This window comes from Schistocerca gregaria, chromosome 10 (genome assembly GCF_023897955.1).
Source record: "Schistocerca gregaria isolate iqSchGreg1 chromosome 10, iqSchGreg1.2, whole genome shotgun sequence".
In the NCBI taxonomy this organism is placed as follows: Eukaryota; Metazoa; Arthropoda; class Insecta; order Orthoptera; family Acrididae; genus Schistocerca; species Schistocerca gregaria.
Window position 1 is genome coordinate 131,888,607 of NC_064929.1, and position 13,563 is coordinate 131,902,169.

Below are 13,563 nucleotides of genomic sequence, written 5' to 3' on the forward strand. Positions count from 1 at the left end.
AGAAATTGTCTCTCGCTTATTTCCCTCTGGTAGTCTAATTCCTTGATTTAGTAACTGTCGTGTGTGATAGTGTAATCATGTAATTTCACGAATGAACTCTTATCTGTTGCATACATGTTCCACAGATCATTAAAGCAACACCATAGCCTGGCTTTGGAATGTATCAGTATCATTTCAGAATGGTTCACTTGTACAGTGTATACATGAAGAGTGAACAACTGAACATGTTACTATTTCTAGAGTTTGGCAGATAATTTGAGAAAGATGATAGTTCCCTTTAAAATCAGTTGAATAGCGCCCAATCAAATGTGTACGCATTATGACTTCCTGGTCAATAATGATAAAAAATCAGAGAAAAATCGAAACCACTCTGCTGCCTTTCGTGAAGTACAAGGGCTGTTCAGAAAGTGAGGCGACTTTCCAAATTGCGCGGGCAACGTACATTCGACTATAGATTTCTTTTTTGTTATATTGGTATACTTATGCAGAACATATGTTCACAGTTTTTATGTACAACATACTTCGTTTCTTTTTGACAGATAGGAAGGTTAGACTTGTTTTAGTGTGCTCGGCGATTTTCGATTATTATAAAAATTGTTGCAAAGAATTTGCATCAGATTTTGTGTGAAAAATGGAATAAAGTGCTCTAAAACACTTGAAATGTTGACAGTGGCATATGGTGAGTCTGCTCTAAGTAAAGAAAAATGTTTGCAAGTGGTACAAGCTCTTCCGAGATGGCCGAGAAGATGCCAATGACGAACCTCGCTCTGGACGATAACGTCGAAACTGTGAAGAAAAGCCGGCCGGAGTGGCCGAGCGGGTCTAGGTGCTACAGTCTGGAACCGCGCGACCGCTACGGTCACAGGTTCGAATCCTGCCTCGGGCATGGATGTGTGTGATCTCCTTAGGTTAGTTAGGTTTAAGTAGTTCTAAGTTCTAGGGGACTTATGACCTCAGCAATTGAGTCCCATAGTTCTCAGAGCCATTTGAACCATTTTGCGAAGAAAATTGTTTTGGAAAATCGTCAAATTACCGCAAGAGAAGTTGCTGAGGATGTTGGCATATCGGTCGGCTCGTGTCATGCAATTTTGTCGGATGCTTTGGCCGTGAGACGTGTGTCAGCGAAGTTTGATCCAAAACTCAGAAGAAACGTTGCATGAGTGCCGCTGAGGAACTGCTGAATGACGTAAGTGTTGATCCGGATTTTCTCAAAAGGGTCTTAACTGGTGATGAAACATGGATCTACGGTTATGACGACGAAATCAAAGTCCAGTCGGCCCAATGAAAGCATCCCGGGGAGCCAAGACCGATTAAAGCACGCGCCAAGTTCGATCAAACGTCAAAGTTTTGCTCACTATTTTTTTCAATTACTGTGGCGTAGTGCATCATGAATTTTTGCCTCAAGGTCGGACGGTCAATAAGGAGTATTACCTTGACGTTATGCGCCGTTTGCGAGAAGCAATACGCAAAAAAGGTCCGGAATTGTGGAAAAAAAAATTCATTGCTTTTGTATCACGACTATGCACCTGCTCATTGACGATTTGGGAATGGCTCCTGGGAGAGGTCGGCAGCCAGCAGAGTTTACACCGACGACATCAGTTACATTGCGGTGTCTGACTTCCCCTACAGTGTTTACCCCCTATGCATTAGTATTGGGGTAACTTGCATACCACCTCACTTTCCATTGTTACCAGATGTATCCAAGATGGCGGCGATGACGTCAGCCCAGATGGCCGTGTGCAGACTTGGCAACAGCACATGACGTCATCGCCGCCATATTGGATACATCTGACAACAATGGAAAGTGGAGTGGTACACAGCTTGCCCCAATACATTTGCTAGTTACGTGGAAGCTATTCCGTGATGTCTCCTTTCTGTGTGTCAGCATTTGCCATATATTCATTTCTTCATCGATTTCGTATCATACCAGTCCACCTAATTTTCAGTACCGTCCTACAGCATTTCATCTCAAATTTCCGATTGTCTTTTCGTGTTTCTCACTGTCCAAGAAGAACTTTCATACAATGCTGTGATCCAGATGTTGATTGTTAGATATTTCTTCTGCGTCTTAAGGCATGCATGTGAGATCTTAGACTGCTTTTTGTGAGGAGCCTCCCTTTGCTTGTCTGCTTTTTATATCCACCTTGCTTCATCCTTCATATGTAATTTTGCTTCCAGGCAAGCAGAATTCCTTCGCCCCATCTGTTTTGTAGTCTCAAATGTTGATGTTAATATTATTGCTAATCTTACTATTTTTCTATCACATAATCTGAGGTTTTTCCACCCTTCTAGAGACTTTCACTATGTTATCTTCCTATCTGTCCTGTCCTATGCATTTGTACATTAATTATTATAAAATTCCTTCTGATTGTTTGATGGTTCTCAATTTACTTGTAATAACTTATTATTACCTGCAGTACAAATTGACCAAATTTCAAGTTCCTAACCCCATTAGTTTATCACATAATGGTACTGAAAGTAACAAAAAAATGTAGGTTTGAGAAAAATCCATTTAAAGTTTAATACTACAATTCTAGTATAGTTATTGATGAGGCTGACTTCCCACTAATATTTTCCTGCACCATATTGAGCATTATATGAATCATAATGATCTTCTTTTTTGTCTGGCTTCTTTTGTGCATTTTAAATTGCCAATAACTTCTTTGTGGATTTTCTCTTTATCTATTTGCACCAAGGATTTTGCAGTATTTCCACTAGATTTTATATCCAATAATTCCAAAACATCCAGTTTTCTAATTGCACCATCGTTGAAGCGTAAAATAGCATCATAAACACCAAATTTGAGGATTGTAAGCTGAACAAATACAGTTTTCCGTAACCGGTCCCAAACGACAGAACTGGCACATTCATTTAAATTTTGGGTTTTCCCATGAAGACATTTCTTCAACAATTTATCTTTACAAAGGTCGCTTAATATGAGTTTAATTTAATTTAATTTAATTTAATGCTGTGCATTATCCCAGCACGGCGCAAAAAGGAAGACGTGGCATTTAAACGGCAGATTGCACAAGCGTCAGGAAAACCACGATATCTCACGAAAAAATTGCCGTATTTATATAAAACAGAAGCTGTTTCATGCAGGAAAGACAAAGTATTTCAAATACGCTAAAATCTAAAAATCAAATTTTTCAAGCCCACTTGCCTTCCGTCTCCCCTCAAGTGATTCATATGGCTGTGTTCTTGTCCTTCCCAGAGCATTTACATAAGTCCTCGATCCATTCATCAATGGAAGTCTTTCTTGTGTTAAACGTAGTTTCTTTGCTGTTACCTTCCGTGTAACTACATCTGTATATTCAACTTCTTTGATTGCTATTTTCTGAAATATCTAACCTTTTCTCGTCTGAGTTGCCTACTGTAGTACAGGGTTATTCATAAGCACCTCCAGATTTCATAAGACGACTGCACAAAATCCCCAAGCCACACTGAAAATGGGCACATGCCACTGGATAGCGCATTTCTCAACGTGTTTAACTCATATGCGCGTACAGTTCACTGGAGCCGCTGTTGCTTGCAACTGCAGGCTGTGTTGGTGATCCGTCCAGAGGCTTGCTTGTCTGCAGGCTCTAACAGATTTGGTGCGGCAGTACAGAGCGGTTGATTTGCCTGCCTGCTCTGACATGCCTACTCCCTCGGTGCGCACTCTCAAACTTCTTGAGGACAGTGCACCTTATTATTTTTTGATGTATTCACAATTAGGCTAAGCGTTCGTAATCTTTGCAATAAAGACATTTCTCCTTTTAGAGATGGGTATTATATGGTTTCTATTGAAATCCATACATAGCTTTTCCAGTATCTACTTCTTAAACACAAGAGTAGACATGTGGTCTTCGATTTGCATTCCTCCTGCTTTGAGATGCTCAGCACGAATTGTGGCCACTCCCAGGAGCTTGTTGTTTCTCAGATTTTCCGGAACTAGTTCAATTTTGTCTTTTAAAATGAATTCATCAACGACTGCTGTTGACTGGTGATTAGATGTCGTATTTAAAGGTATTAATGGGGACATTCTAGATACTGAGTACGAACTGGAACTGAGCAAATGTTCAGTGAGAATTAGACTATGTCTAAGAACTTATATCAATGAGAATTGTCTGGTTTCAGTAGCTCCTGCACGCTGTGATGGCACAGGACACTCTAACACTAAACTAGTTCTCAGCTGCCAAACTTCTGTGTAACCCAGAGAAAACTTAGCATCTGCAGTTGGAACTGGCTAAAGAGGTAGAACCAAAGTCTGTAAAACTGCTTGGAATACACATTGATTCCAAACTTATCTGGCAACCCGGTACCAACCGGGTCTGAAAAAAGTTATCGAGGGTGTCCTATATCATCTGGAAACTGTCTGATCTAGTGAGTAACAAGTATCTCAGAACAGCTTACTTTAGACTTTTTCAGTCTCGTATATCTTAAGGGCTGTTACTATTTGGCCACTCATGTCATGTTGGTGACGTACTCTTGATGGAGAAAAAGGTGCTATGAATAATGTGCAAGATTGGTCCAAGGGAACACTGCCGTCCCTTATTCATCAAAATGACAGTGATAAATCTTTATATTTATGCATCAATATATGCTAAAAAGAACAGAACAAAATTTAACCCCAGAAGGATCACACACTTACATGATACCAGAAACAGAGAGTATTGACATTGCTAGACATAGGCTGACAAAAACAGGCAACTCTCACAAAGTGAACTGTTTTAAATTATTTAACAAATTACCACATACTGCACTCAATACACCTTTCAATAATTTTAAAAGTAAACTGCACAAATGGTTAATACACAATCCATACTACAGTCTTACAGAATTCTTGAATACTTGTAACATAGAAATAGAGTTTTAGGTCTATTATTGCAACACTGTACATTTGATTAATGTAGCATAAATAATTTGTACCTGTAATGTACACTAACTTATGTAGTAACTTCTTATGTACCTTGACATAGTTGTAACACCTATTTCACTGCATATGGTCAATGGCAAATACTCAGGATCAGAAACCCTCTATAAAAGGGTATCTCATATGTTAGATGAAAGGATATCACACAATTATTCTGGACAAATGGCTCCAACAAATCACACTCTACACATGGTTCACGTGTCTGTGTCAGAAGTGTGATGAATGAGTTGCAGTGTGACTACGTGACTACCTCGAGTTAGTCTTTCCCAGAAAGGATCAAAAAATGTTCAAATATGTGTGAAATCTTATGAGACTTAACTGCTAAGGTCATCAGTGCCTAAGCTTACACACAACACAACCTCAATTATCCTAAGGTCAAACACACACCCTCATGCCCGAGGGAGGACTCGAACCTCCGCCGGGAGCAGCCGCACAGTCCACTACTGCAGAGCCTTAAACAGCTCGGCTAATCCCACGCGGCACAGAAAGGATCTCCAGATTTGAAAAGCAGATGGTCGATCCACTGTGTGGACCAACTGCTGCCTTGTCAAAATACAGAACTAGAAGTTAAGAGTAATGTGGATCCCAAACGTAAAATCTCGCTGTTTGCTAAATTAAACGGAGAAATCAGAAAGCCGGCTCTGGAGTAAAGTACTACTCGATTTTGAATGACTGCCTAAGCAAATAATTGTGGAAAGAAATTAAGCAAACGTGGTCTCGGACCAGTTTGGGACCTGTTTTGCAAACAAAATAGGAAATTCTTTTTAAGTCGGAATAGTAAAGATTTGCAGCTACTCACTTCCGCCAACAATTTGACACAGCAGTCTTGTCACACTGCTGCAACTGACATACGCAATGTGATCAAATGCGTCCGGACACCCCCAAAAACATACGTTTTTCATATTAGGTGCATTATGCGGAATGGGGCACTCTGCCGTACTCACAGACTTCGGACTTAGTCAGGTGATTGGGTGTCACTTGTGTCGTACGTCTGTACGCGAGATTTGCACAATCCTACACATCCGTAGGTCCACTGCTTCCGTTGTGATAGTGAAGTGGAAACGGGAAGGGACAGGCACAGCACGAAAGCGTACAGGCCGACCTCATCTGTTGACTGACAGAGACTACCGACAGCTGAAGAGGGTCGTAATGTGTAATAGGCAGACATCTATCCAGACCATCAGAAAAGAATTCCAAACTGCATCAGGACCCACTGCAAGTACTATGACAGTTAGGCGGGAGGAGAGAAAACTTGGATTTCATGGTCATAAGGCACAAAACGCGACGTTAAATGCCAAACGACGCCGCGCTCGGTGTAAGAAGCGTAAACATTGAATAGTGGAAAAACGTTGTGTGGAGTGACGAATTTCGGCACACAAAGTGACGATCCGATGACAGGGTGTGGGTATGGCGAATGCCCAGTGAGCGTCATCTGCCAGCGTGTGTTGTGCCAACAGTAAAATTCTGAGGCGGTGGTGTTACGGTCGGGTCGTCTTTTTCATGGAGGGGCTTGCACAACTTGTTTTTTTTTTTGCGTGGCGCTATCACAGCACAGGCCTACGTTTAGGTTTTCAGCACCTTTTTGCTTCCCACTGTTGAAGAGCAAATCGGGGATGGCGATTGCATCTTTCACCACGATCGAGCACCTGTTCATAATGCACGACCTGTGGCGGAATGGTTACACGACAATAGCATCTCTGTGATGGACTGGCCTGCTCAGGGTCCTGACCTGAATCCTACAGAATATCTTTGGGATGTTTTGGAACGCCGACTTTGTGACAGGCCTCACCGACCGACACGGATACCTCTCCTCAGTGCAGCACCCCATGTAGAATGTGCTGTCATTCCCCGAGAAACGTTCCAGCACCCGAGTGAACGTGCGCCTGCGAGGGTGGAAGCTGTCATCAAGGCTAAGGGTGGGCCAACACCATATTGATTTCCAGCATTACCAGTGGAGGGGCCGCCCGTGTGTCCGAGCGGTTCTAGGCGCTTCAGTCCAGAACCGCGCTGCTACTACGGTCGCAGGTTCGAATCCTGCCTCCGGCACGGATGTGTGTGATGTCCTTAGGTTAGTAAGGCTTAAGTAGTTCAATGTCTAGGGGACTGATGACCTCAGATGTTAAGTCTCATAGTGCTCAGAGCCATTTGAGCTATTTGATTGATGACCTCAGACGTTAAGTCCCATAGTGCTTGGAGCCATTTGAAACGTTTTGAACCGAGGGAGGGAGCCACGAATTCGTAAGATATTTTCAGCCAGGTGTCCAGATACTTTTCATCACATAGTGTATATCAGCTATTTGCTGGGTACAGGTCAACCTGTGTCCCATAAAAGTATGTGGCGTAGTGCGTAAGGGCAAAGGGCTGCTCAAGGCACCGACCTTGTTTCAGATTCGTCCACAATGAAACAAGACCAGAAGGCTGAGGAAACCGCAGCCGAAGGCCAGCCCGGACTGCTGCACGCCGGGCCCGACGCCGCGGTGACGCTGGTGGCCGGCGGGACTCGCCTCGCGGCGCACACGGCCGTCCTGGCCGCCAGGAGCCCCGTCTTCGCAGACACCTTCCGCCGCTTCTCCCTGCAGGCCACCGGAGGCCGGGTCGCGGTCTCTGGCGTGCAGGGCCCGGTCCTGCGCCAGCTGCTGGCCTACGTGTACACGGTGCCCGGCACGGCCCAGCAGCTGCTGGCAGCGGCTGATAAGTTCGGCCTGCCGGGCCTGAGGGCGCAGTGCGAGCAGCAAGTGGCCGCCGAGCTGTCCGTCGAGACTGCAGCCGCCACTGCGGTTCTCGCGATCAGCAACTCCTACGTCATCCTGAGGCAGGCCACCGTCGACTTCATAAAGGCCCACGCCGCCCAGGTGATGGCGACACGGGGCTGGTCTGACGCGTGGCGCTCCCATCCCAATGTTATGGACGAGCTGACTAGCCTGCTGCCGAAGCCAGCAGTAGAAACCAGGTAAGCACGAGACAAGCCAGGTGTTTGTGTTTGCTGACCGCTGTGGCCGAGCGGTTCTATGCGCTTCAGTCCGGAACTGCGCTGCTGCTACGGTCGCAGGTTCGAATCCTGCCGCGGGCGTGGATGTGTGTGCAGTCCTTAGGTTAGTTAGGTTTAAGTAGTTCTAAGTTCTAGGGGACTGATGACCTCAGATGTTAAGTCGCATAGTGCTTAGAGCCATTTGTGTGTGTTTCCCAGTCCTGTGTGTGTGTGTGTGTGTGTTTGCTTTGATGCCTGCTGTAATATTTGTCATTTAGTATTCTTAGATGTGTGAGCTCTATCGCAGCCATCTAATGAGAGAATTTCATTTATTTATTTATTTACATTTAGGACCAAATTCAGGAGGAAAACTCCAAGGTCATGCAACATGTCAGTACATTCAATTTCAACATAAACGTAATAACAGATAAAAATAAAATGTTTATGAATTCATTTACATGTAGGGCCAAATTGAGGAGCAAATCTCCAAGGTCATGGAACATGCGAGTACAGTAAGTTACATCATAAACGTAATAACAGATAAAAACAAAATGTTTATGAACCCGAAAGTAGTTAAGCCGTAAGTTTAAGTAAACGCAATCAACAATACAAGAAGAATCAGCCCAATTTTTCAAGGTTCGCCTCGACAGAATAGAATGAGTGAGCCTTGAGGAAACTCTTCAGTTTCGATTTTTCGATTTGAACGCGCTTGCATTTCTGCTAAGATTTTTCAATTCGAGCGGTAGCTTATTGAATATGGATGCAGAAGTACACTGCACACCTTTCTGCACAAGAGCTAAGGAAGACCGATCAAAATGCTGGTTTCATTTGTGCCGAGTATTAACTGAGTGAAAGCTGCTTATCCTTGGGAATAAGCTAATACTGTTAACAAGAAATGACAGTAAGGAATATATATATAAGTTCATGAACCTCTGTTCACGAATCTGAGTATTTTAACCCTCCCCCCCCCCCTCTCTCTCTCTCTCTCTCTCTCTCTCTCTCTCTCTGTGTCTCTCTCTCCACACACACACACACACACACACACACACACACACACACACACACACACACACACATATATATATATATATATATATATATATATATATATATATATATATTCAGAGGCTGATACCAAAATACTCAGACTCGTCATCAAGAGGTTCGTGAACTAACACCACTTATTGCCAGAACCGCCCGTTTTTGAGCCAGAAATATCTTTTTAGAATGGAAGAATTACCCGAAAATATAATATCATACGACATAAGAGAATGGGAATAAGCAAAGTAGACTAATTTTCATGTCAAACGATCACTCACTTCATATACTGTTCGAATAGTAAAAATGGCAGCATTAAGTCTTTGAACAAGATCCTGAACGTAGTCTTTCCACGACAGTTAAATATCTATCTGAACATCTACAAAGTTGGACTGTTCAATTTCAATATTCCCATTCAGTAAAATTAAAACGTCAGGTTTTGTTGGATTGTGTGCTAGAAACTGTAAAAACTGAGTCTTACTGTGATTTAGAGTTAGTTTATTTTCTACAAGCCATGAACTTGTGTCATGAACTGCACTATTTGAAACCGAGCCGGTGGTGCACACAACATGCTTTACTACTTAACCAGTATCGTCAGCAAACAGAAATATTTTAGAGTTACCCGTAATACTAGAGGGCATATCATTTATATAAATAAGGAACAGGAGCGGCCCCAACACTGATCCCTGGGGCAAACTCAACTTGACTGTACCTCACTCAGACCCCACATCACAGCCATTCTCAACACTGTGCTGTCTATTGCTTTCACTGAGTTCTCTTAACACGTTCATCGAACCCCTACATTTAACTGTGTTTTTAATCAGATAAGTTACGTAATAAAAATCATGGAAGAGCCAAGTTTTTTGTAGCTTCACAAATTGCTTTGACATTACTTTCATTCACAATTTATTACATTCCATTCGTGCACATGCCTGTATATAGTCGTGGCATTGAGCGACTGAACAAATGTAAACTATCTCTGAATACAGATGGAACCATTCCACTGGTGGAATTGATGACTTGTTGCCAAAAAGACCAGACACAGTGACGTGTACAGGTTGCAGCCAGAGCATACGACTGTAGAGGCCTTGTTCTGTTTGCTGTACAGTTGACTGTGAAACTGTTTGTGCAAAATAGTGTTTGCTGTATGTGCTGCTGCCACTGACAATACATGACATTCTCCATAAATGGCATACTAAGATGATAAGCTTGTGTGTCTCTCACTACCAGCGCCAATTTCCTCTGTAGTATGGAGCAGCACAGTAAACAAAGGTATCAAGGTATCCAAAATTTCCTGTTCCTTATATTCCCATGCTGTAAAACGTGAACTGTGGAAATCTTAACTACAGCAAAGCAGATTACAGTTTGGTGTGTTGCGCACTTCTCTTTCACTTTCTCGGTACATGTGTGCAATAGGGCTATAATTCCTGCTACAAAATTTGTTTCTTCCGTCTGAGTGGTACAAAGTTATTAGGAATACGTTTTAAGAAGTATACTACACTCCAGGAGAAAGGTGAGATTCTCTATCGAAGCATGTACAGAAGGTGTCTAACTGTACTTATACCTCTAGCACCCTGTATATGAAATTTAGAGTTCAAAACAAAAGAAATGTCATCACATTCACCTTTTCAAGATATGTTACTAGCATGTTAGCTTTAAATGTAATTCTATCTGATTATTCTGAAGTGTAGTTCGGAAAAATTCTTGATAACTTAAATAGGACAAATGTCATAATTCCTAACCAGCAGCTCCTTCATTGGTACGGGATGCACACCCTATTGCATGGAAGTTGTCCATCTGCATTCAATAAAATCAATGTTCCATACAGCTTCCCACTCCATCCCCTGCATTTCGATGACATGCTTCTTGCAGTGACAGTGGTTAATGAACAACCCATCTTGCCATATTAAACAATAAGTTATCACAACCATTAACACACACGCGCACACACACAACACACACACACACACAAATATAGCTATCAAAACAGAAAGATGCCACAGTTTTGAGAAGATGGGTATCTTTTAACATATGGACATCTCGAACAGTTACTGACATTAAATAACACTTCCGCATGTGGCATGGTATACACAGCCCCCAAACCATTTGTTTTCCTTTCCCATGTCTACATCTTCTTTCTTCTTCTTTCGTTTCACCCTCTTTGGGATACGCTGGATCAATCATTTCTTTGTGCATTGTTCTTTTCTTAGGGCCCAGTATTTCTTCATTCTTTCTGATCTTCTTTTCATCTCTTCTTCTGAGGCGAAGGGTTTGGACTTTTGTGTAGATTAGTCTTGGAACCTTATGGTTTCATCTTTCTTTATTAATGTATCTGTTCGATCGATAAGTGAATTTTCTGAAATCTTTAATTCTACTAGGTCTTTCTCAGTTTCTTTAAACCAGTTGGGTTTCTTTTTGTGGTTATGGAAAAAGTCAAAGATTTGTTTGGTTAATCTGTTGGAATTCATTCTGAGAAGTTGGCCATAAAAATGTATCCTTCTTTTACGCATAGCATCTGAAAGTTTTTCAATTTTCTTGTAGAGAGTTTCATTTTTGATGTATATAACCTTATTGTCTTGAAATTTTGGTCCTACGATTTTTCTTAAAATTTTTCTTTCCTTTAGTTCAAGTTTCTCCATTTGGCCTTTGAAATTCATGATACTGTTTCTGCTGCATACGATGCTTTTGGCTTAATCAATGCCTTGTAGTGTGTAATGAGCCTAAATGAGCACAACATGATCGCAGGGTTAGAAAAAATACACATAAGAGATTACACTCTACCCTCTTACTCTTGCAAAAGTAATGATAGACAAGAAGGAATTGTTACATATATTAAAACAGAACACAAGTTCAAAAATATTGAGAAAAATATGTTTTTCTAGGCATCAGAGTGGGTGCTTGTGAATTAATACAGAAAATTTAAGATAATTTCCATTTATTATTACATCTCAGTTCCCCCTTTTTATTCAAATTACACGTTTTGATCAATAGAAAAGAATAATTGTACGTGAATGTAAAATTTATCTGAGTAGTTGCATCAACAACCCATCTTGTTCACTCAGAAGCACATATCAGAGTACAGAGTTTTGCAGATGCTGTCTGTGTTATAAAGGGATGTTGTTTGTGGTTTTGGAGGGGGAGGGGAGGGGGAGGGAAATAGAGAGAGAGGTGAGGGGAGAGAAAATAGAGAAGGAATATTGGAGATGTCATGAGTTTAACAAGGGGGATCTTGCTAAAATTATAGAATGCATAATAGTGTGAAACTAGTAGTTTGAATACTAATAACATAGAACAGTGAGTAATTAAAATGTAAACGTCATAAAATAGTAAAATTATACAATGGAGTGAGGGGTATTGAGAGTGTGGAATAAGCAAGAAAGGCCACAGATGCTATATGCTTAACAACACAGGACTATATGCTAAAATTACAAAAATCAAATTACGCGAAAACGTGTGTTAAATAGTGGCATGCAAAACGGGATAAAATACTAGACTGCAAAACCGGAAATAAAGTACCAAAAACTGAATATTAAAAATGTGAAACTTTAAAAATATAGAGCCATGAGGTCTTACACTGAAAGCATAAATTTGAAAATAGTTTTAACAAAATTTCATTTAAATATTAAAAGTATAGGCCAAGAATAATATATGTACTATGGCCAAAGTCCAAAATCGGGGGAAAGTGGGATATGGCCAGCTAAGTCACGAAGTGACCAATGTTGCTTTAAATTTGCTAGCCAATGTCCTAACTTGTCCTGATTTCAGGATTCGGTCGGTCACTTCCCACAGTGGCTGAGACCGATCGGCCAAACTATGAAGAAAGAAGCAAAACAAATTTGATTGAACAATTTCAAATTGTATAAGTCAGTAAGCTAACTGGTCAACATCCGATCATTTCTTGAGTTCGGTATCTGGCTGGTCAGTTTGGCGAAGTGGATTAGACAGGTTGGCCAGGATCAGAAATAAAGAGTGGATGAATATGTATAATTTAAATCTCAACTTATAAGAATATAAATTTTATACAGTATATTCACTTTATAAATCTTTTTTTTTAATACAATCAGTGTTAACTTATTGCAACAAGTTGAGCTTTTATGACATTTGAAATTACACAATATTTTCTTATTTCTGTATTTGCAGCGATTTGTGGCGCATTTAGTAGAGCAGCTACATCAGTTGCACCCTTGTCCACAAGTCAGTGACTGCGAAGATGATGTGGTTCATATGATTTTTCTTCTTTGGCCACGTATTGCAATGTGAGAAGTGTCATGTTGAGAATAGAGCCCCAGCTTGTGGAACGTGCCTTCGACGTTCATCACAACTGCAAGAATGTCCCTGGGACCCGCACCACCGCTGTCTGTGTGTGGTACACGGATGCGAACATTGTCTCCAACTCTTGCAGGTGGCAATTTTGCATCTGAATTTTTAAGTATTAGGGTGATTTGAAATGTTCTCAGAACGGAACAGAAAAGAAGTACTTACATCACTGAATCTATTTTTATTTTTCAATATAGTCTCCTTGTAGATTGATGCACTTGGTCGAACGATGTTGTAGTGCCTCAATCCCATCTCGAAAACGAGTTTCCTCCGAGCCTGCAAAATAGTTGTCAACTCCGGTTATCAATACTTCGTTTGAAGTGAA

At 41.3% G+C, this 13,563-nt stretch overlaps 1 protein-coding gene across 1 annotated transcript in view; it reads left to right on the top strand.

The window, feature by feature from the left end:
* Positions 1–13,563, top strand: part of LOC126293573 (ankyrin repeat and protein kinase domain-containing protein 1-like) — a 53,186-nt gene that overhangs the window by 14,293 nt on the left and 25,330 nt on the right. Inside the window, exon 4 of the mRNA XM_049986848.1 lies at positions 7,304–7,865. Coding sequence (XP_049842805.1) covers positions 7,304–7,865 — 562 coding nt within the window. The remainder of the gene's footprint in view (positions 1–7,303; positions 7,866–13,563) is intronic.